The following is a 21,635-nucleotide window of genomic DNA, read 5'->3' as shown; positions in this document are numbered from 1 at the left end:
ATACGAAGGGAGGCATCCCTAAGGGGCTCGAAAGGAGCCTCCCTCAAGGCTCCAAGTAAGGATCGACCGATATGGGTTTTTTAGGGCCGATAGCCGATAACTTATACCGATATTCCGGTATAAGTGATCAGCTATTCATCCCACCGCGACACCGCTGCAGATCATTGATTTAAAGCGGGCGCTTTAAATCAATGCACTGCAGTGGCTTTTGCGGTGCCATAGGCCGCCGCCGCCACCACCCGCTTCTCTCCCCCTACCTGTCAGGGTGGTCCGGGCCATCCATCCTTCCTGTAGTGTCCGGCGGCATTCCGGGTGGAGGGTGAACCGGTCCGGGCTGTCCTTCTCCGGGGGTCATCTTCTCCACTCCGGGCAGACTCCGGCCTAGTACGCTGCATAGTCGCCGCTGCGCAGTGACGCCCGTGCGCAGCGACGCACCTGATGTCACGGCGTAGCGGCGTCTATGCAGCGTACTAGGCCGGAGCCTGCCCGGAGTGGAGAAGATGAGCGCCAGAGAAGAAGGACAGCCCGGACCGGTTCACCCTCCACCCGGAATGCCGCCGGACACTACAGGAAGGATGGATGGCCCGGACCACCCCCATTACGGGTAAGTTTAATATTTTTTATTGACTTGGAGGGTGGGGGAGGGGCCCGACCGGTATAGTGGTATGGGCAAAAATCCATACCGGTATACCGCCCAGCACTACGGTGGGGGGTGCGACGCGGTGCGGTGGGGCGGTCGTGGTGCGGTGGGGGGGTGAGGGGCATTATCTGCTTCTCGGCAAGGTAATTGCCAATACCGATAATGCCCAAAATCGTGATTATCGGCCGATAATATCGCCAATACCGATAGTCAGTCGATCCCTAGCTCCAAGCACCTGATTGAGATCCCACGGAGGTGTTGGAGACCGAGAAGGAGGAGCCATGCGGACCACACCCTGTAAAAAGGTGCGGACATGGGAATTAGAGGCCAACTGCCGTTGGAAAAGGATATTAAGAGCAGACACCTGGCCCTTAAGAGAACTTGGGGTCAAACGTTGATCCAGCCCTGCCTGAAAAAAGGCAATAAGACGTGGAAGGGAAAAAATGACCGGAGAAAAGTCTTGCGCCTCGCACCACCGAAAATAAGCTTTCCATTTCGTCCCTCGGCGGCACACAAAGGGTTAACATCTTTCTTTTCTCCTACTAGACAGAGCACCTGGCCCAGAGACCTCCTATCTGATAAATGCACCAAAGAAACCAAGACACATGTTTTTTTCCTTCTGTCCTTCGGACAGTATGGTCATTTTTCCTTTATAATTTTATTTTTTTTTCTACTTGGAATTTCTTTACCATTGGCTCTGCCTGTGGGGTCCACAGGCTTCCAATGTGTATGGGGCCCGTGTTTCTTCCCAGTGTTTCTGGGAAGTGCATGTGGGGTACTCTCAGTTTGGCGCCCCCTGCATGCTTACCGGCTGTTTAGTGCCCGTTCCCCTGCCTCCTTTTCAGAGCGCATCTCAGGAGCGTCGCGACTTCCGGGTCGGCGGTTCGCCACGCTTGTGTCGGCAGTGCGCATGCGCTGCCAGTGACGTATTTCCGGAGTCCATGGTGCGGACAGTTTTCATGCGGCGCACAAGTATTCTGTTTTCCCCTTACTACTACACCGCATTCCCCTCATTTCCGCCGGCTTGGATTTCTTATTTATTGCAGGGCTTTCCCGATGCTCGGTCCAGCCTCTGCCTGGTGCGCTATCCCTGCCACTGCAAGGTATGTCCATCTGCAACAGGGGGACCTGTTTCTTTTTTAAATTGGACTACGTTAATGTGTTATTCACTTAGGCTGCCCCTCTGCTTTTTGGGAATATTTATCATAGTGATTATGGGTTCCATTTGTCATACTAGGATATGTTTTGCTGTTTACGGGTACAAGTATCATATCTTATGTGTACTTTCCTTGGATTTTCAGAATGGACAAACCTCAGGATGCCCATACTTCTAAGAAGAGGAAGAGAAAAGAGCGTCATAGGTTATGCCTCCAGTGTGCCCAACCACTGCCGGATCATTATTCCCCGGATCTGTGTTCGGTATATTCGGACTACGCCCCTGCTTCCAGTACCTTTCAGTCTGAGGCTAAGCAGCTGTTTGGGTGGTTTAGGTCTAGTCTACAGTCAGTGTTGTCAGACATGTCTTCCCATCATAAAACATCTAAAACCTCCAGATCTAGTGCCTCTAAACCTCCTGTTTCACCCGTGTCTTCTTCAGTATCCTCATCTGACTCTGAGGGTGAAATTGTGTCCTCCTCATCTCAAGAATTTGCTGAGATCGGCTCTCCACAGGATTATTATCTCCTGAGAAAGGAGAAAAATAACTCTTTGATGAAATCGGTTATAAAAATAAAACGTGGAGGGAGAACCTGGTGAAGACAATCTTCCTAAAAAGGAGGCTCTTTTATTTTCCACATTCTAGTGCACTTTCCTTTCCAGGTCAGCCTCTGCTGGATCCCCTTATGAAAGCGGAATGGCAAAAGCCTGAGAAAAAACCTGATCTAGGTTCAAAATGCTTAATAAATTAGATCCTAAAAGCACTGATGATTGGGAGGCTTTACCTAAAGTTGATTTGGCGGTAGCAAGACTATCGAAGAAGTCTATGTTCCCCTCTGATGAGTCCTCTTTGCTGAGGGAGCAGATGGACAGAAGAGCTGAAGGCTCTCTCAAGAGAATTTACACCTCAGCCTCTTCAGCCTGTAGGGCATCGGTGGCTTCGGTCTCTGTTGGTCGCGCTCTGCGACTATGGCTCTCTCAACTCACCAGGGACCTGCAGGATGGCGTCTCCAGAGAAGAGATCTTACGAGATCTCCCTAAAATGAAGATGGCTGCTGATTTTTTTTGCGGATTTTCCTTTAGACATCCTACGCCTAAACTCCAAAATACTTGCAAGTTCCACCTCTGCCAGAAGGGCTCTCTAGCTAAAAGAGTGGTCTGGTGATGTCCCAGCAAAAAATCATTTTTGCTCCTTACCCTTTGAAGGCCGAGAACTTTTTGGGTCTCAGTTAAATCCAATATTGGAGGGTATGAGTAATAAGGAGGGAGTATTTTTTCCCTCTCCTGCTAAAAAATCTAATTACGACAATAAGAGAAGACAATATCGCTCTTCCCCTCCACATAGATGCTTTGGAGCTCAAAGGGGTAGGCAAAGACTGCAACCTCGCCAGCAATCCTCTTCTTACAAAAAGAAGTCCCCGCAAGGAGGGGAGAAGAGCAAGGGTTTTTGACGCCATCTCCTGTTTACCCCGAGTCGGCGCCAGGCTCTCCCTTTTTGCCTCTCACTGGTGTCGAACATCCTCAGATTCATGGGTAAACTCCATCATTTCAAGAGGTTACGCAATAGAACTCACTTAAATTCCTCCAAACAAGTTTTTCATAAACAAAACGATCCTCATGTCATTCCTCTCATTTCAGAATGGCGCCTTTGAACCTGTACCAGTCCATCAAAAGGGTTTTGGCGTTTACTCAAGGGTCTTCGCGGTCCCCAAGAAGGGCGGTTCATGGAGACTTGTAATAGACCTTACTTTTTTGAACAAATATATAGTCAAAAAACATTTCAAGATGGAAACCATAAGGTCTGTTCTGGCTCTCATCGAGGAAGGGGACTTCATGGTAACCATAGACATGAAGGATGCCTATCTTCATGTACCAATTCTGAAATCTCACAGAAGGTTTCTGAGGCTGGCGGTAGTAAAAGACAGAGAAATCCTACACTACCAATTTACGTGTCTCCCTTTCGGCCTGTCATCAGCGCCTCGAGTGTTTACAAAAGTAGCTGTTATTCTGGTCACCCATCTTAGTCTTCAGGGAATGAATCTCATTCCATACTTGGACGATTGGCTGATACTGGCTCACTCCAAGGATCTGTTGCTGCCTCATCTTTGTCTAACCATCTCCGTACTGCAAGACCATGGATTTCTCATCAACTTCAAGAAGTCCAGCCTAACTCCAACCACACAGGGGAGGGTTCTAGGCTTCAGAATCGACTGTCAACATGAGGCTGTCCCTGTCGGAAGACTCAATCTTCAGACTGAAGTTCGATGGCCGTCGGGTCCTGATACAAATCGGACAATCTCCCTTCCGTGTTCTACCTGAACAAACAGGGAGGAACAAGATCATCCCAGTTGATGGAGGATTGTCGCCCTCTCATGGCTTGGGCGGTAGAACATTTGATAGATCTTCATGCTGTTCATATCAGAGGATCTCCTGAATTCTTGTGCAGATTTTCTGAGCCGGAAGATTTTCAATCCGCCAGAGTGGAGCCTCAATGCGATAATATTCCAACAGCTAGGCCAGAGGTTCGGTCTTCCAGAAATGGATGTTATGGCTACGAGGGAGAACAGGAAGATTCCTTCATTCTGCTCCATAAATCCAAGGACCTCCCCGACCACCTAGATGGTCTGTCCTTTCCGTGGAACAGCAGATTCCTGTATGCATTCCCTCCGATTCCTCTGATTCCTCGCATGCTGTTGAAAATAAAGGAGGACCATGCCAAGGTCTTAGCGATCTTTCCATTCTGGCCCAGGAGGGCCTGGTACCAGCTTGCGTGGAAGCTTTCGAGAGGCTGTCTCTGGGAGCTTCCACTTCTACCGGACCTACTTCTCCAAGAAGGCTTATGCCATCCGGATCTTCACAAGTTGAGGCTGACAGCCTGGCTGCTGAAAGGGTAACTGAGCTCCCAGGGTTTCTCTGATGATGTAATCAAGCTTCTTGCTGCTTCAAGAAAACAGTCTACTCTTAAAATCTACTCTAGAGTATTAAAAAAAAATGTATTCCTGGTGTATGGATTGTAACATTGATTCTCCCTCTCGGTCTCAAATATTGGAATTTTTGAAAGATGGTTTTGACAAAGGCTTGAAGCCGAACATCCTCAGGGTGCATTTTGCTGCCATTAATCATTTTTTTCCAGGGATCTTTTTCCAACAATGCCCTAGTCTCCAGATTCTTCAAAGGAGTATCTAACCTCAGACCATCAGTTTCACCTCCAATACCTTCATGGGACTTACCGTCAGTTCTTCAAGCACTAACAAGTAATCTTTTTGAGCCTATTGATGAGTAAGATATAAAATTTCTCTCCTGGAAAACACTTTTTGGTAGCCATTACTTCAGCTAAGTGAGTCTCGGAGCTTCAAGCTTTGTCCAGTCTTCCTCCCTATATTAGAGTTCAACAAGACTGTTTAATTCTTCGACTGAATCCATCTTTCAGACCAAAAGTATGTTCTGATGCTAATCTTAGCCAAGAAATTTTTCTGCCGGATTTCTACATTCTTTGGATGTGAAAAGAGCAGTTCTCTCCTATATTGATAGAACCAAGGAGTTCAGACAATCAGAGTCTCTTTTCGTGCAGTTTCAGGGTTCTAATAAGGGGAAACCAGCATCCAAGGCTTCTCTGGCACGCTGGATTAAGTCAGTGATCTGTTTCTGTTATTCCCTCCGGGGGGGGGGGGGGGGGGAAGATTCTCCTTTGGGTGTCCGTGCCCATTCCACCAGGGCCATGTCCACATCCTGGGCAAGCCTAACTTACCGAAATGTTTTCTTTTCATGAGTCCCGAGGCGGCATAGATTCCCTCCCTATTAAAAAAAAAATATTTTTTGCTGCATTCTACACATGTCTTGGTTTCTTTGGTGCATTTATCAGATAGGAGGTCTCTGGGCCAGGTGCCCTTGATTAATTAACTTAATTGTTTTAATTAATCCTGTGATTATATCTTCTGTCTAGTAGGAGAAAAGAAAGATGTTAACCCTTTGTGTGCCGCCTCGGGACTCATGGAAAGAAAAAATTTCGGTAAGTAAATTTTAACCTTCCAAGTGCGGTGGTAGATCCTGGCCGAGGAAGGTTTGCGTGCCCGAAGCATAGTACGAATAACCCCCTCAGAAAACCTGCGGGCCTTCAATACCGCCACGCCGTCAAATGCAGCGACAGTAAATTGGGGTGGCAAAGGGGACCTTGAAAGAGAAGATCGGGACGAAGTGGTAGGCGCAGCGGCACTTCGTCGGCCAGTCGGACCACGTCTGCGTACCACGCGCGTCTGGGCCAGTCTGGGGCCACCAGAATGGCAGAGACTCCCTCCGCCTTGAGTTTCCTCAGAACCCTGGGCAGGAGGGGAAGAGGCGGAAACAAATAAGGGAGTCGGAAGGACGCCCACAGGATGACCAGAGCAGGGCCAGGTGATCCCACGATTTTGCTACAAAGAGGGGAACCTTCCTGTTGAGGTGAGATGCGAAGAGATCCACATCCGGGGTCCCCCAACGATCACAAATCTGTGAAAACACCTCCAGGTGGAGAGCCCACTCCCCCGGATCCGCCGAGGAGCGGCTGAGAAAGTCCGCTTCCCAATTGTCCACGCCCGGGATGTGGATCGCCGACAGAGCAGGGACCAGAGCCTCGGCCCAGAGGAGAATCTTGGAGACCTCCTCCATTTCCGAGCGACTCCGGGTGCTGCCTTGGCGATTGATATATGCAACGGCCGTCGCATTGTCCGACTGAACCTGGACCGGTCGACCCAGAAAGAGACGTTCCCAATGGAGGAGGCAAAGGAAGATCGCCCGAAGCTCCAGAATATTGATGGGGAGACCGGCTTCCCCGGGGGGGCCAGTGACCCTGGACCGTCATGTCCCGAAAAACCCCTCCCCAACCCATGAGGCTCGTGTCGGTGGTGATGATCTGCCACTGAAGGGGAAGAAAAGACTTCCCCAGAAGAAGAAGGGGAGAGTGGAGCCACCAAAGAAGGGACTGACGTACTGCCAGGGGCAGGAGAATCCTGCGATCCAGGGACAAAAAGGGGACTTGTCCCACCTGCCCAGAATGTCCAGTTGGAGGGAATGGTAAAGAAATTGGGCGAAGGGGACTGCTTCCATGGCAGCCACCATGCAGAAGCGAATCGGGACCAGGACGGGGCGTCGAAAGGCGACGGACCCCACCTGCAGAGAACGCCTTTTGTCCAAGGGAAGACGGACCCGGGCTACTGCGGTGTCGAAAAGGAGCCCCAGAAAAATTAGGGACTGGGAGGGGAGCAGATGTGACTTCTCCCAGTTGATAACCCAGCCGAAAGAGGACAGGGTGTGAAGTGTGATCTGCAGACTCTCCAAATTCTCGGACCGAGAGGGAGCCTTGATTAGGAGGTTGTCCAGGTAGGGGAGGATGGAGATCCCCCAGCTGCGAAGGATGGCAACGACTGCCGCCATGACCTTGGTAAAGACCCTGGGAGCCATGGCTAGAGCAAACGGGAGCGCCAAACTGAAAAGGACCCTCCGGCACAGTGAAACGAAGGAAACGCTGATGCGCTGGGAAGATCGGAATGTGTAGATAGGCGTCTCAGATATCCAGTGAAGAAAGAAACTCGCCCTGGTCCATGGAGGCCACCACAGACCGGAGGGACTCCATCCAAAAATGACGGAGGCGCAGATGGTAATTGAGCAACTTGACGTCCAGAATGGGATGGAACGAGCCCTCTTTTTTTGGGAACAACGAAGAGGTTCGAATAGAACCCTGATCCGCGTTCCCCCGGAGAGAGAACGCAGAGCAGTCTGAAAAGTCGCCAAGGAAGGGGACTGAGGAGGGCGGGATTGAAAGAAACAGTGTCTTGGGAGAGAAGAGAATTCTATGCAGTAGCCTCCTGAAATAACATCTCGCACCCAGGCATCCTGGACCGGAGACAGACATATTTCCTGGAAAAGAGACAGCCGCCCTCCCACCAGACGCGGGTGGGGGCGCCCCTTCAGGAAGATTTCCGGGCAAATTCTAGGGGTCTCCAGAGGTTGCAAGCCCACTAGGAATAATAAAAAAGGAGTGCCTCTGTAATAGACACACCAGGTAATGGGGCTGAGGGGAACAAACATACTCACCTAGCACCATACTCACCTGAAGATGTCTTCCACCTGAAGATATCTTCAGCCAGACTTATGGATGCCTGCATCACGTCATCCTGCTACAGACGAGCAGGGAAAATAGGGGGACCTGGACCCAACGGTACTACCCCAGGTGCTGGCCGTTGGCGGGAAGGGGTTAACGGTGCATTTGTATCTATTGTCCCGTGCCCCTTAGCCGCATATGAGGGAACAGGTAGCGCCATGCTCCTGAACCCCCACCTAAAAACAGTGAAAAAATTTAATGAATGAAAGAAACTAAACAGTCCCCAACTATAAAATAAGAAAAAGAGAAGACCAGGTCTGGAGAACTCCAGACCTGTGTCTTGCCTCCTAGGACACTAAGCTTAGACTGATGAGCTCAGGGCCAGTAGGCGGCGTATAGCCTGCCGGGAGGAGCCGACCTTTTTTTTTGTTTTTCTAGTGTCAGCGCCTCCTAGCAGCAAGAGCATATACCCACGGTCTGTGTCCCCCAATGGTTTCCGACCGAGAAATAATGTTCTTTTAATATAGTTTACATCATTAGAATAACTCAAAAATGGTGTTTAAGGTAGACATACAATTTAGTAGAGTAAAGTGTAAAACTGGTTGTTTGGGCTTTCTGATACCATCATGTAAAAAGCTGTACCTGTTGGGACTATGCTGATTAAGCTACTTGGAGGAATAGGGGTAAAAATTTATTAAAAAAAAAAAAAAAAAGCTGATTCTCAAATATTACATCACATTATTCAAGTATTGTAATCTTGTAGGAACCCTGCTTTCTCAATGAACGTCCCACCCTCAAAACATTCAACCTGTCGCCCAAAGCCGCAAAACCCCAAGTGCATCTACAACTACCAATCAGTCAAGCAGGGCGCTGCCTTGGGGCTCAGGCCAGACAAACCTGTGACTTACTATAGGTGCCTGTCACACTAGAGGGGCATTTGGGGCTGTGAGACTTTAGGTCTGGAGGGATCGTTGGAGCAGCTGAATAGAGAAGATAAATAAAATGAATTCATTCACAGCAGAGACCCTGAGGTGGAAACAGCTAGCACAGAAACATAACACACGTGGATTTTGCTCCCCCTGTTAATTTCCATTCTCAGATACAGCAACAGTAGCATCCCCATTACACCCTATTGGACACAATCAAAAAGTCTGTGAAAGAGTGCAAACTCCTGGTGGTGTAAGTCACATGATGCCGCTATTTTCTTTACTTCTTGTTGACTGATCAATATACCTGCCCCCTCCTTTATACAGTCCATGAGGTCTAAGAGATAAGATGGTAGTGACATCACGCCAGCCCTTCCTTTATAGCCCCACCTCCTCACTGACATCACCAGCCCTCCTAAGATAAACCCTTTAACTCACTGTGGCATCTCCACTCCAAAGATAAAGCTGCTTCTCATTGTGACATTTCTAGAAATGAGTAGAGAACCCATCCATTTTCAGTGTGACATCACTAGCCCTTCCAAAATAAACCTACTGTCTTACTCTGCATCTATTTACTACACCCTAGGTCTTCAAACTGTGGACCTCCAGCTGTTGCAAAACTACAACTTCCAGCATGCCCAGACACCCACAGTTGGCAGTTCGGGCATGCTGGAAGTTGTGGACTTTCAGCTGTTGCAAAAATACACAGTTTGTAGACCGCTGCTTTACTCTTACTTTTCCATATCTGAGGCAGTACCTAAGGCAGTGTTTCCCAGCCAGTGTGCCTCTAACTGTTTCAAATAAAACTGAAACTCCCAGCATGCCCGGACATCCAACGGCTGTCCGGGCATGTTGGAAATTGTCGTTTTTGCAACAGCTGGAGGCACACTGGTTGGGAAACACTGACCTAAGGCTTTGCCATTAATTTTTTGCCTAGTAATAAGAAAGTGGCACTTTTATTCAATCTACTCTATATACTTTATTTGGCCACTAAAAGTCAGTACATTAATAAAATTAAAGAAATTAAAAAAAAATTTAAGAAATTAAAAAAATTTAAGAAATCTATATAGAGTATAATATACATTTAACATTATGTACAATGTGATACTACCTAATTATCAAGAAAATGCCATTTTCACATAAAGCAGAATCCATCCAAACACATAAGGGATGAAACTGTTCTGCTGTTCTTTTACCTTCTTGCGTTATGCAAATCGATCCACTTCCCATTCCCACCCTCAATGCATCTGCTCCGGCATCAATCAAGTTCTTAGCCTGTGCGGCAGTGACCACTGGAAACGAAAAGAAAAAAAAGATTACAATTAGATTTCATTAGGTCAAAATCATTACTTTAGCACATGACAGCTAGAACTCACTACTGCCCCTTGTGGTGGAACTTGGAATATGGCCCAATACAGAGTAGAGTTCTGTTTACTGCAGTGCCAGCTTGGCTTTGTTCCTCTTACATGTGACTTAAAAGGAAAGAATCAGGGTAGGGAATTATAAAGATAGCAATGAGCCACCGGTACGGGGCAGACACTTGTCACTGACTGTCAAACCACTTCAGGCTCACATTCCGCCCGTCCTGCTATTGGATGTGTCACTGTCTATTTATATAAGATACAGACACTCTTTAAATGCCGAGGAAAGTCCAGCACTCATGGTTCTGGATTCATATGAAACTGATGAGGAATAGTTATTTTTGGTCTAGTGTTGCTTCCAAAAATGTAACATAATATATAGCACAGGGAAAACTAGACCACACACAGCAGTCCGTAATCGTAAATGTCCGAACCTGTATATTCCACTGTTCATAGTGTACCATAACCGGGGAACTATATTGGCCAACCCGGATAGGCACCGCAAGTGTTGGAAGGGGGCCTATAAAGTAAGAAGCCTCACATGAGCACATGGCTACAAAGGGTAGGTTTTCCCCCCCCAAAGCAGCCAATCACAGCTAAGCTTCAATATCTTAACAAGCTCTAGTAAAATTAAACCTGGGCTGTGATTGGTTGTTATGGGCAAATTCAGACAACATACGTCATATTAAAAAGGTACCCTTAAAAGGGGTACTCCGCCCCTAGACATCTTATCCCCTATACAAAGGATAGGGGATAAGATGTAAGATTGCCGCGGTCCCGCTGCTGGGGATCCCCGCTGCGGCACCCCGCTATCATTACAGCACAGAGCGAGTTCGCTCTGTGCGTAATGACGGGCGATACAGGGGACGGAGCAGCGTAAAGTCATGGCTCCGCCCCTCGTGACATCATGGCCCGTCCCCTTAATGCAAGTCTATGGGAGGGGGTGTGACGACCGCCACGCCCCCTCCCATAGACTTGTATTGAAAGGGACGGGCCGTGACGTCACGAGGGGCGGAGCCGTGACGTAATGATGCTCCGGCCCCTGTATTGCCCGTCATTACGTGCAGAGAGAACTCACTCTGTGCTGTAATGATAGCGCAGAGCCGCAGCGGGGATCCCCAGCAGCGGGACCGCGGCGATCTGACATCTTATCCCCTATCCTTTGGATAGGAGATAAGATGTCTAGGGGCGGAGTACCCCTTTAAGCATTATCAGACAGACCCCACCCCATATATCTGCCCACAGCATTACATAAAATACATAAAAGGCCCCAAGAAAATTTACCATTTCCAGCAATCACCTGCAGATCTGAATACTTCTCTTTTATGTATTGGATCATATTTATCTGAAATAATGAGTTTCCTTGGGAAGAATCCTAAAAATTCAGAAGAAATGGTCTGTCAAAAGGAAAATTCTTTACAAGTAAGTATGTTACTTAGAAACGGTCAACTGAACCTGTCAACAGTACAGCACATCTGTTGAGAGTATAACCCATCGTAACCCCTTAAGGACGAAGCCCATTTTGGCCTAAAGGACCAGACTAATTTTAGTTTTTTGCACTTTCGTTTTTTCCTCCTCACTTTCTAAGAATCATAATGCTTTCAGTTTTGCACCTACAGACCCATATGAGGGCTTGTTTTTGTATCACCAATTGTACTTTGTAATAACTTCACTTATTTAATAACAAAATTTGCGGTGAAACAAAAAAGAAAAATACCTTATTAGTGAGGTGAAATAAAAAATAAAAAGACACCATTTTGTAACTTTCTACGCAGAGCACTTTTCGGTAAAAATTAGATATTTATTCTGTAGGTCCTTACGATTACAAGGATACCTTGTAGGTTTTATTTTACTACTGCAAAAAAAAAAAAAAAATCCTATCTACATGCACCAAAATTAGTATGCTTAAAATTTTCATCTTCTGACCCCTATAACTCTTATTTTTCAGCATACAGTGCTATGAGGGCTCATTGTTTTGCACCGTGATCTGTAGTTTTATCGATACAATTTATTTTTTAGATGGGACTTTGTAAAAATTTTTTTATGGCATATGAAGTGACCAAAAATGCCCAATTTTGAACTATTGGACTTTTTTTTTATATGTGTATGACTTCAACTGTGCAGTTTAACCTTATATTTTAAATAGTTCGGACATTTACACATGCAACGGTACCAATATCATAATGTTTATGTTTGATTACATTATTTTATAAAAAATAAAAAAATAGGATAAGGTGGAGGGATTTAAACTTTTATTAGGGGAGGGGCTTATTCACATTTTATTTTATTTTTTTCGATTGCATACACTGTTCAATGTTGAGCTTTGGCTCCGCACTGATCAGTGTTATCAGTGCTCTGCTGCTCCAGCTTGCAGAGGCTGAAGGCAGCAGAGGATCACTGATCCGATGGTGAGGAGGCATGTCCTCTCAGCTGATTGGGACATTGCGATGTCATCGTGATGGTTCGGATCAGCTCTGCTGAACTGCCGGGATTGTTTTACTTTTATTTTAGACCCTGCAATCAACTTTGATTGTGGTGTCAAAAGAGTTAATGCCGAGCACCTGCCCGTACGGTGATGCCCGGCATTAACCCTGGGTCCCAGCTGCTGATAGCAGTCAGGACTCATCAGATTTGAAGCATGCTCAGCCCGTGAACATGCTATAAACACTGGTAACGGGATGGTCCTTAAGTACCAGGACGCATGGGTGTACCTATATGCCCTTCGTCCTTAACAGGTTAAAGGGGTTGTTAGGATCAGACATCTGTTTACTTGGAAGGTTGTAACTGGTGTTCGCTCCAGCAATTGCTAGAACAGAGTTGTAGCTACAGCTGTGGTATACCACATGGAATCCTGTCAACTCTGATATTTTAGTTTTGCAACATTTAGCCACTAAACATAATAAGCTGAATAATAATATGGCCTCCAAATACAAGGAATCAGGAGACCACATGCCTTAGGGTCCAAAAAATAAATAACCACCAAAACCTCAAGACATACCAAGACCACAACATCCACTCCAGCCTGCACAAGAAGATCCAGCCGATACTTGTCATCCTCATGGGTTCCTATAGCAGCTCCACACAGCAGCTGTTTCTTGGAATCCTTAGAAGCCAATGGGTAGTCTCTGTTTTTTTTCAAGTCTGTCCGTGCTATAATGGCCACAAGCTCATCGTTCTCATTTACTATGGGTAATTTGCCTAAAATAAAGCATAAATTTCAATAAAACTGAAAAATAAGCAGAACATGGCCACTTGCGTCCCACTGCTGCTCAGTTCTATAGAAGTGAATGGGGCTAAGCAGTAATACCACACAACCTGTCGACAAGTATGGAGCTTTTTCTAGGGGAAAAGCAGCCATGATTTTTCTAATCCTGTACAACTACATTTTAACCTATATACCTTTTTTACTTCTCTGAAGAATTTCGTTTGCTTCCTTCAGTGTAACACCAGCTGGAGCAACAACAAGATCTTCTCGATTGGTCATGATCTATAATTATAAGAGCCAGTATACATAATGAAATGTGTTATAAAAAAGTAAAACAAAAAACTCAAGAAAAAAAAAATGTAACCTTTATTTAACGTCAGTACCCAGCACTCACCTCACTTAGGGGTACTTCATGTTCCTCAGGTTTAAGGAAGTCAATATCCCTGGATGATATAATTCCCACTAGTTTACCCCCCATCTTCCCATTGTCTGTGATAGGAATGCCACAGAAACCGTGACGAGACTTGGCCTCAAACACGTCTCGTACCCGATGTGTGGGGCTCAGTACCACAGGATCTGTAATGAATCCTTGCTCGTATTTCTGGTATGGGGTAAGCAAGAGATCATCCACTTGAATCATTTCTTATCATTCAGAGTACATAAAGAAGGAGCAGAAGGAGAGACTCACTTTTACTTTTCGAACTTCATTAGCTTGAAATTCAGGCGTGCAGTTGTGATGCATGACACCAATGCCACCAGTCAGCTAAAAACATGCAAGAACAACAAAAACATAAATAACCAATCGTCAGAAAAAACACAGGAGGTCGGCTCCAATTAATATTCAACATATTTCTTACCGCCATAGCAATTGCCAGATTTGCTTCTGTTACTGTATCCATTGGGGATGAAACTAGTGGAGTTTTTAGGGTTATTTTCTTAGTAAGGGCAGATGTGAGGTCCTTAAAGAGAAATATTAACTACATGTCAATATCCTAATAGAAGTATCTGCAACCCATCAGTTCTAGTACTCACCGATACCAAGTACGAATACTTCTATTTTAAAAGGAATCTGACACCAGGGTGACCCGGTTTCTGGCGCTGTTTACCGTATGATATGTGGGTCCTTGTTGTGTACAATGGAGGCGGCTGCTGTAGTATGAGCCAAGATTTCTCTCTTCTCCATTGGACAGAACAGGGAATTTGTATTGGCGGCGAAACGGATGACCACATGGTGAGCAGCGGCAGAAACCGGGTCACCTGCACTATCTACCTATAAATTCAAGTTAGTGCAGGTAACTGCTGTAAGATTGTCTTTAATAGTAGGTAATATCCCCCTGCAGACATTAGCTGCAGCCCCCTGGCAGTCATTAGTAGAAGCCACCCCTGTAGACCGCTGCCCCCCTGTAGACATAAGTAGCAGCCCCCCCTTTAGACAGTGGGCCCCCATTTAAACAGCAGCAGGGACCCCCCCCCCCTTTAGACAGCACCAGGGCGCCCCCCCCCCCCCGTTTAGACAGCACCAGGAGGGCGCGCCCCCCCCCCCGTTTAGACAGCACCAGGGCGCCCCCCCAGTTTAGACAGCAGCAGCCCCCCCCGTTTAGACAGCAGCAGCCCCCCCCCCCCCCGTTTAGACAACAGCAGGGCCCCCCCCCCTCGTTTAGACAGCAGCTGGGCCCCCCCCCCTCGTTTAGACAGCAGCTGGGCCCCCCCCCCTCGTTTAGACAACAGCTGGGCCCCCCCCCCTCGTTTAGACAGCAGCTGGGCCCCCCCCCCTCGTTTAGACAGCAGCTGGGCCCCCCCCCCTCGTTTAGACAGCAGCTGGGCCCCCCCCTTTTAGACAGCAGCAGGGCCCCCCCCTTTTAGACAGCACCAGGCCCCCCCCCCCCCTTTTAGACAGCACCAGGCCCCCCCCCCCCCTTTTAGACAGCACCAGGGCCCGCCCCCCCCCCCTTTAGACAGCACCAGGGCCCGCCCCCCCCCCCCCCTTTAGACAGCACCAGGGCCAGCCCCCCCCTTTAGACAGCACCAGGGCCCGCCCCCCATTTAGACAGCATCAAGGCCCCCCCCGTTTAGACAGCAGCAGGCCCCCCCCATTTAGACAGCAGCAGGGCCCCCCCCATTTAGACAGCAGCAGGGCCCCCCCCCCCATTTAGACAGCAGCAGCCCCCTTGCAGGCAGCTCACCTCCTCTGTCGGGTGCTGGTGCTGCCGCTCTGCTGCCCCGTTCTCCCGTCCTCCGGTATGTGACATACACGTCACTCTGCTTCCTCCGTAGCGTTACGCTAGGCGCAGGAGAGGATGCGGAGTGACGTGTGTGTCACATGCTCCTCCATAGAACACTATGATGCGGACGCGAGGATGGAAGAACTGGGCAGCAGAGCGGCACCAGGGATCGGGCATGGTATCGGGGACATTAAACGAGTCCCCAATACCATGCAAATGGCTGGTATCGGCCCGATACCAGTATCGGTATCTGGACATCCCTAGTGTTTAATACTCTAAATAGAAAACTTCCACTGTACCCTTAGCCTCCTTTTCTTTTTGAATTTTTTTTGTCTTGTCCACAGTGCTCTCTGCTGACACCTCTGTCTGTGTCTGGAACTGTCCAGAGCAGCATAGGTTTGCAATGGTGATTTTCTCCTGCTCTGGACAGTTCCTGATACGGGCATCAGTTGTCAGAGAGCACTGTGGACAAGACAAAAAAGAAATTCAAAAAGAAAAGAAATTTCCTCCGTAGCATACCGCTGCTAAAAAGTACTGGAAGGGTAAAGATTTTTTTTTTAAAGTTTTCCACCGGAGTACCCCTTTTAAGGGAGTTGTGTAACCCGCATAGCACTGCAAGTTCAAGTGTTAGGTATACCGCATAGCTTGTAGTGCTGGTAAGTCAATTCCACTTCCATTAACTCCAATAAGATTTACACAGACTGCCACAACCAAGCTGTCTATGGTGTCATCAGGACACTGTATATTCCCACACACTAATACTCACCACTTGATCTGCTGTGAAGTCTATGTACCCAGGGAGAATAAGAAAGTCGCTGTGAAGGAAAGGGGGGGGGGGGGGGGGGAAAAAACTATTAGTCAGCAACTAAATACAAAAGACTCTGGTCTTATCCTCTTTGAATTCTTTATTTTATCAGTCTAGATAATCAACACAGCTGTCATTACAGCTCTTGCAGGGACAGTCGCCTCGCTTTCCTAAACTCCTGAATATCAAATCTGTATTTATGGCTTAAAGGGGTACTCCGGTGCTTACACATCTTATCCTATCCAAAGGATAGGGGATAAGATGCCTGATCACGGGAGTCCCGCCGCTGGGGACGCCCGTGATCATGCACGCGGAACCCCGTTTATAATCAGTGTTCGCTCTGGGTCTGATTACGGGCGACCACCGGGTCGGCGGCGTGTGACGTCACGTCTCCGCCCCCATGTGACGTCACGCTCCGCCCCTCAATACAAGCCTACGGGAGGGGGCGTGATAAGCACCGGAGAACCCCTTTAAGATCTCTTGGAAGAGTTTCCACTGCTAAAATATTTGCCAACGCCTTTCTATTTTGCAAAAGGTTTACAGATGGGCCATAAGACTGGTGTCACGCAGTTTATATTTTTTTTTTGTGGCCTTATCTGGAGCCAAAGGCAGAAATGGATAAAAAAAAAATATAATAATTTTTAAATGGTTGTAGTTTAATAAACTACATCAAACTGCAGTGATAGAAACGTGCCATCCAACCTTAGGCTGGGTTCACATTACGGAATTTCCATGCACAATTCTGCTTTGAAATTCAGCTCAGAAATTCTGGTGCCAAAGGGATTCTGCTGCACTCAACATAATTTTTGTAGCGAAGCTATGGAAATTCATTGACCCGAAAGAATGAACTTGGCAGAATACACTTTGGCCCTCATTTACTATTCTAAACCCGACCTCTTTTGTCGGGTTTTTTTGTCGCATATTTGTCTGCGCCATGTCGCAGACATCGTGCGCCAGTCTGCGACACGATGCATCATTTTTTCCCGATGGACCCGATGTGGATTCTCCCAAACCCGAAAAAGGGGCGTAACCCGACATTTCTGAGCTTTCCCACGTATTTATTAAGGTTTCCAACCCGAATTTGTTGTATTGTTGTGGATTTTTTCCCCCCGAGAGCTCAGAGGAGTTGGAAACCAAAACCAAAAAAACCCACGTGCGACAAACAAGATGTGACATAATAATAAATACCAGGGGAAAAAAGCAGTCGGGTAAGAAAGCAAGATAGACTTACAACCCGATTTTCTTAGTAAATGAGGGCCTTTATGTGGACAGCAATTCCCTCGTGGTCCCAGCACTGACATTCAGTCGGCACCGGTCAACCTAGGGATCTCTGGCCCAAATATTCCATAGTCTCAACATAGCCTTAGGGGGGAGGGGTCATGAGAAATGAGAATAAAAACATGGCTGCTATTTTCTAGCAATAGTGCCATTCTATTGTACAGGCCATGTTTGTTATAAAAGCTCAGCCCCATTAAAAAATAAAAAAAATAAAAATAATCCATGGTGACAGCATTTATCATAACCGTTCTAGAGGAAGTGGTGCAGTTGCCATAGCAACGAGATTGCTTTTACTTTCCACAGGCCTGTCAGATAAGTTGCTATGGGCAACTGCACCTCTCGTCCTCTGCACGGTTCTATAAATCTCCCTCCATGTTTTTCCATAGTCATACATCTCCATTCTCACTGTGCATCACAAGTAAACACAATTTCATGCAGGATTCTGGGATAGACGTGAGATTTGTGATAGCGGCCATATTGGCAGACAATTTAACTGGTCTTGTTACTCCTAGCAACCAATAGTGGAGCGGCTTTTATTTTCCCAGAGGAGTCGAAAGAAATGAAAGCTGGGCTCTGGTCAGTCTTTGTGGGCAACAATGACAATGTTCTGTCAGAGTTTTCATAAATCGACCACTTCTGGTTTGTTCCTCATTGGGAGATGAAACAGGGAGAGAGTAATAAAGCTCAGGGCCTTTTTCAGGCTGGGAAGACATCCATGGCTCCTCTGACCTAGTAATGGAGCCGCACCAGTGCCCCTCAACCCCTCCTCACACAGCACAATGGTCACCAGCTTCACATCGTGTATCAGGACGGTAACATGAACCACGTGAGGCCTCAAGTTACAAAGAGAAACACAGGGAGGACGGCGACTGACAGGAAACCCAAACATGTTACCTTATAATCTGTGTTTATATCCTGACAGGACAAAATGTCTTCCCCATTACTGCCTCGTGTACTCATTGGGGGCTCCACTCCTGAAATACTTTTCCCTCACACCAGCTTTCTGTGGTATTCTACAGTAGTGGTCTTCAACCTGCGGACCTCCAGAGGTTGCAAAACTACAACTCCCAGCATGCCCGGACAGCCAACGGCTGTCCGGCCATGCTGGGAATTGTAGTTTTGCAACCTCTGGAGGTCCGCAGGTTGGAGACCACTGACACTGCATGTGTCAATTTGATTACCCACAACAGAAGCAGAAATCACTCCTGACATACTCTGTGCTGCAGGTGACCTAAAAAAAAACCTTTGACCTTGCACTCGCTTCCATTTTTCCTCACAGCTCCCCTCCAATCAAATGAAGGCCAAGATCACCGACCCCTATCGAAACAACATGAATCTCCTGAAATACTCTGTGCTGCTGATTATCCCATTATTTTCACTCATCTCCAAGTTCTTTCTTACATTAAAAAACTACCCTGTCCTAAGCAAACCTGATCTTCTGAAATACTCGCTAAAACATGGAAAGTGATTTATGAATCGTAAAAAAGGCAACGGCTTTTGAAGGTCATTTTTTTTTTTTGCTGTTTCCGGGTGACCTTCAATATGGTCCTATCACTGAACCTACAGTAGCGATCAGCCAGCTTTCTAGTCCTGAATAGCTAAGGGTGGGTTCACACCACGATTTTGCTATACAGTTTCAGCATACGCTTTCATTAAAAAAAAAAACATATGCAACCGTACAGAAAACCGTGCCCATAGACTTCCCATTCCAAACCGTATGCACCATAATGTATACGGTTGTCTCCGTTTTTCAAACCATACGTGTTTTTTTTTACTTTTTTCTGGACAGAAAACCGTGGCCTACCACGGTTTTTGGTCCAGGTGAAAAACCATTTTAAACCGTATGTTTTTTGTTTTTTTTTTAACATGGGAGTCAATGGGAACCGTACAGAACTGTATGTGTGTACGGTTCCATCCAGTTTTCACCATACAGTTTTTGACTTTGCAGTTTTTTTTTCTTGGAATTTCAATCAAACAAGTGAAACTTTATTCATAATGGAGTGAAACGTTCAAAACGTATACTTTTTTTTTCTTAAAAAACGGATGCAACCGGACATCACTTTTCAAACCGTATACAGATAAATCTTTGTACGCACGTTTTGATACAGTTTAGTCAGGTTTTGAGGAATCAGGTTTTTTTTTAATCAAAAACCTGATACAGGAACTGTGTTGCAAAAACGTGGTGTGAACTAACTGCAGAACCTGTGTGAATAAAGAATTATCATTATAAATGTAGCAGTATGTATCAACATGAAACACTGCATAATTAAGCAGAGATGCCAATCAGGAGTCTGGAAAAGCTGAGTGATCAACTTGATGAGATCTGCTGGAAGACCAATGTATAGAATAGGAAAGGAGTATCAGAGGAGACACAGTATTATAGCTTTATCTGTCCATGGTCAGTGAGAATGGGTCTCACCGGATTTGGGGGGGGGGGGGGGTCCTAAAGCACCTCCAACCCAATATACAACATCCAGGGGTCTCCACTGTGGGGGGGCACTACCCAACTGCAATACAGAAGACAAACATGGAATCTTAAGTCGCCTGCCAGAGCAAAACCGGTCAGGGTACTCTGGATATCATAAAAACACAGAATTAGCCATGGAATGCTGGGTCTTCTGGAAGGATCTAGAAACTTCTCTCATTGATTTAGAAGGAAGAATACTCATTATCTACTAGGGAACATTGCCCTTAACAGTATCATGGCAGAAGATGGCAAAAGTCTGACCCCCTATAGTACTCCACCAAAACTGTCTGGCATGCATCCAGAGAATTTCAGAATTTTGGAGGAACACAACAGGTCACATGGGGTCGTCTTGTAATAAATCCTGCCAGGGGATGTTGAGTCTATAACAGTGGTCTCCAACCTGCGGACCTCCAGATGTCGCAAAACTACAACTCCCAGCATGCCCGGACAGCCAACGGCTGTCCGGGCATGCTGGGAGTTGTAGTTTTGCAACATCTGGAGGTCCGCAGGTTGGAGACCACTGGTCTATAAGTACCTACACAAAGACTGGCATACTGGGTCATATATTACTTCTCAATGAGGATGGCATAGCTTTTTTTTTTTTTGTGTGTGTGGCACTATAACATTACCAAAGAGACTGACAGAGCATGATAGGTCTTGTAGTACCACCACAAAGCTGAGGGCATTCTGAGCATTATAGTGTTACCAAAAAGGCTGAGAGAGCATGATAGGGCTTGTAGTACTAGCAGGAAGGCTGTGAGGAGATTTGGGGCACTATAGTATTACCAAGGAGAATAACTGAGCATAATGGCTCATGTGGTAGAAAGACTATGCGGTATTCTGGGTATTACCAGAGAGGCTGGCAGGACATAGTAGCCAGAGCCAGACCCTCTCCTTGGCACAATATCATTACAGGGTGCATATAGCAGGTGACATTGAGGGTCAGGGGTCACACCAAGACTCTGCCCCCCACCCCCCATACTCACTTATATGTGAGTCCTTCGCCAGCCCCAAAGAGCTGCTGGGCAGTGAGGCCATCGTCCGGGACATAGGAGGTGCCCCCGCTGATCAGGTAGTCCGCCATGCTGCTCTGCACAACACGCGGTCCCGATCCTTCCTCTTAATACCCGGCCTGCGCCTTCACAGACAAGAGGCCAACCTGTCCGGCGCTGACACTTTATAAAGAGCTCCCGAGCGCCACCCACCGGTGACTTCATCTCCCTGCGCCACCTCACACCGCCACATGTGACTCCGGGGACTGTAGACAGCAACTGGACTGTTTTCCTTAACTGGGGGCAGCGATCTTTCCCGGTGACGTATAGCAATACAATTATTGTATCAGCGCCTGGGAAAGCTGGGTGGCCTCTATTATAGTTATGTACTCCCCCAATGATTAAAGTGGTATTCCTGACTAGCAAAGTTACCGTCTATTCACATGGCAGATTAGTGGGTGGTCCGACTATTGAGACCCCCCCATTGAGTACGGAGATAAATAGCCCC

General features: G+C 47.0%; 1 protein-coding gene across 4 annotated transcripts in view; it reads right to left on the bottom strand.

The window, feature by feature from the left end:
- IMPDH2 (inosine monophosphate dehydrogenase 2) overlaps nucleotides 1-21,347 on the bottom strand; it is a 36,359-nt gene extending 15,012 nt beyond the window's left edge. The window contains exons 1-10 of one of the 4 annotated variants that reach the window (XM_056524788.1): nucleotides 21,122-21,347; nucleotides 16,352-16,400; nucleotides 14,221-14,322; nucleotides 14,052-14,126; nucleotides 13,758-13,964; nucleotides 13,558-13,645; nucleotides 13,157-13,356; nucleotides 11,443-11,533; nucleotides 9,994-10,089; nucleotides 8,780-8,851 (exon numbers count right to left, since the gene is read on the bottom strand). In XM_056524788.1, coding sequence (XP_056380763.1) covers nucleotides 8,780-8,851; nucleotides 9,994-10,089; nucleotides 11,443-11,533; nucleotides 13,157-13,356; nucleotides 13,558-13,645; nucleotides 13,758-13,964; nucleotides 14,052-14,126; nucleotides 14,221-14,322; nucleotides 16,352-16,400; nucleotides 21,122-21,219 — 1,078 coding nt within the window. In that variant the 5' untranslated portion in view covers nucleotides 21,220-21,347. Of the gene's footprint in view, nucleotides 1-8,779; nucleotides 8,852-9,993; nucleotides 10,090-11,442; nucleotides 11,534-13,156; nucleotides 13,357-13,557; nucleotides 13,646-13,757; nucleotides 13,965-14,051; nucleotides 14,127-14,220; nucleotides 14,323-16,351; nucleotides 16,401-18,060; nucleotides 18,139-18,562; nucleotides 18,626-21,121 lie in introns of those variants that run through there. The other 3 variants (XM_056524791.1, XM_056524790.1, XM_056524789.1) reach the window with 3 other exon arrangements.
- Between the last annotated feature and the right edge of the window lie 288 nt (nucleotides 21,348-21,635).

The sequence above is a fragment of the Hyla sarda genome, chromosome 6 (assembly GCF_029499605.1).
Source record: "Hyla sarda isolate aHylSar1 chromosome 6, aHylSar1.hap1, whole genome shotgun sequence".
NCBI lineage: Eukaryota > Metazoa > Chordata > Amphibia > Anura > Hylidae > Hyla > Hyla sarda.
Note: the sequence above shows the minus strand (reverse complement) of the source record. Positions and strands in the feature narration are given on the sequence as shown.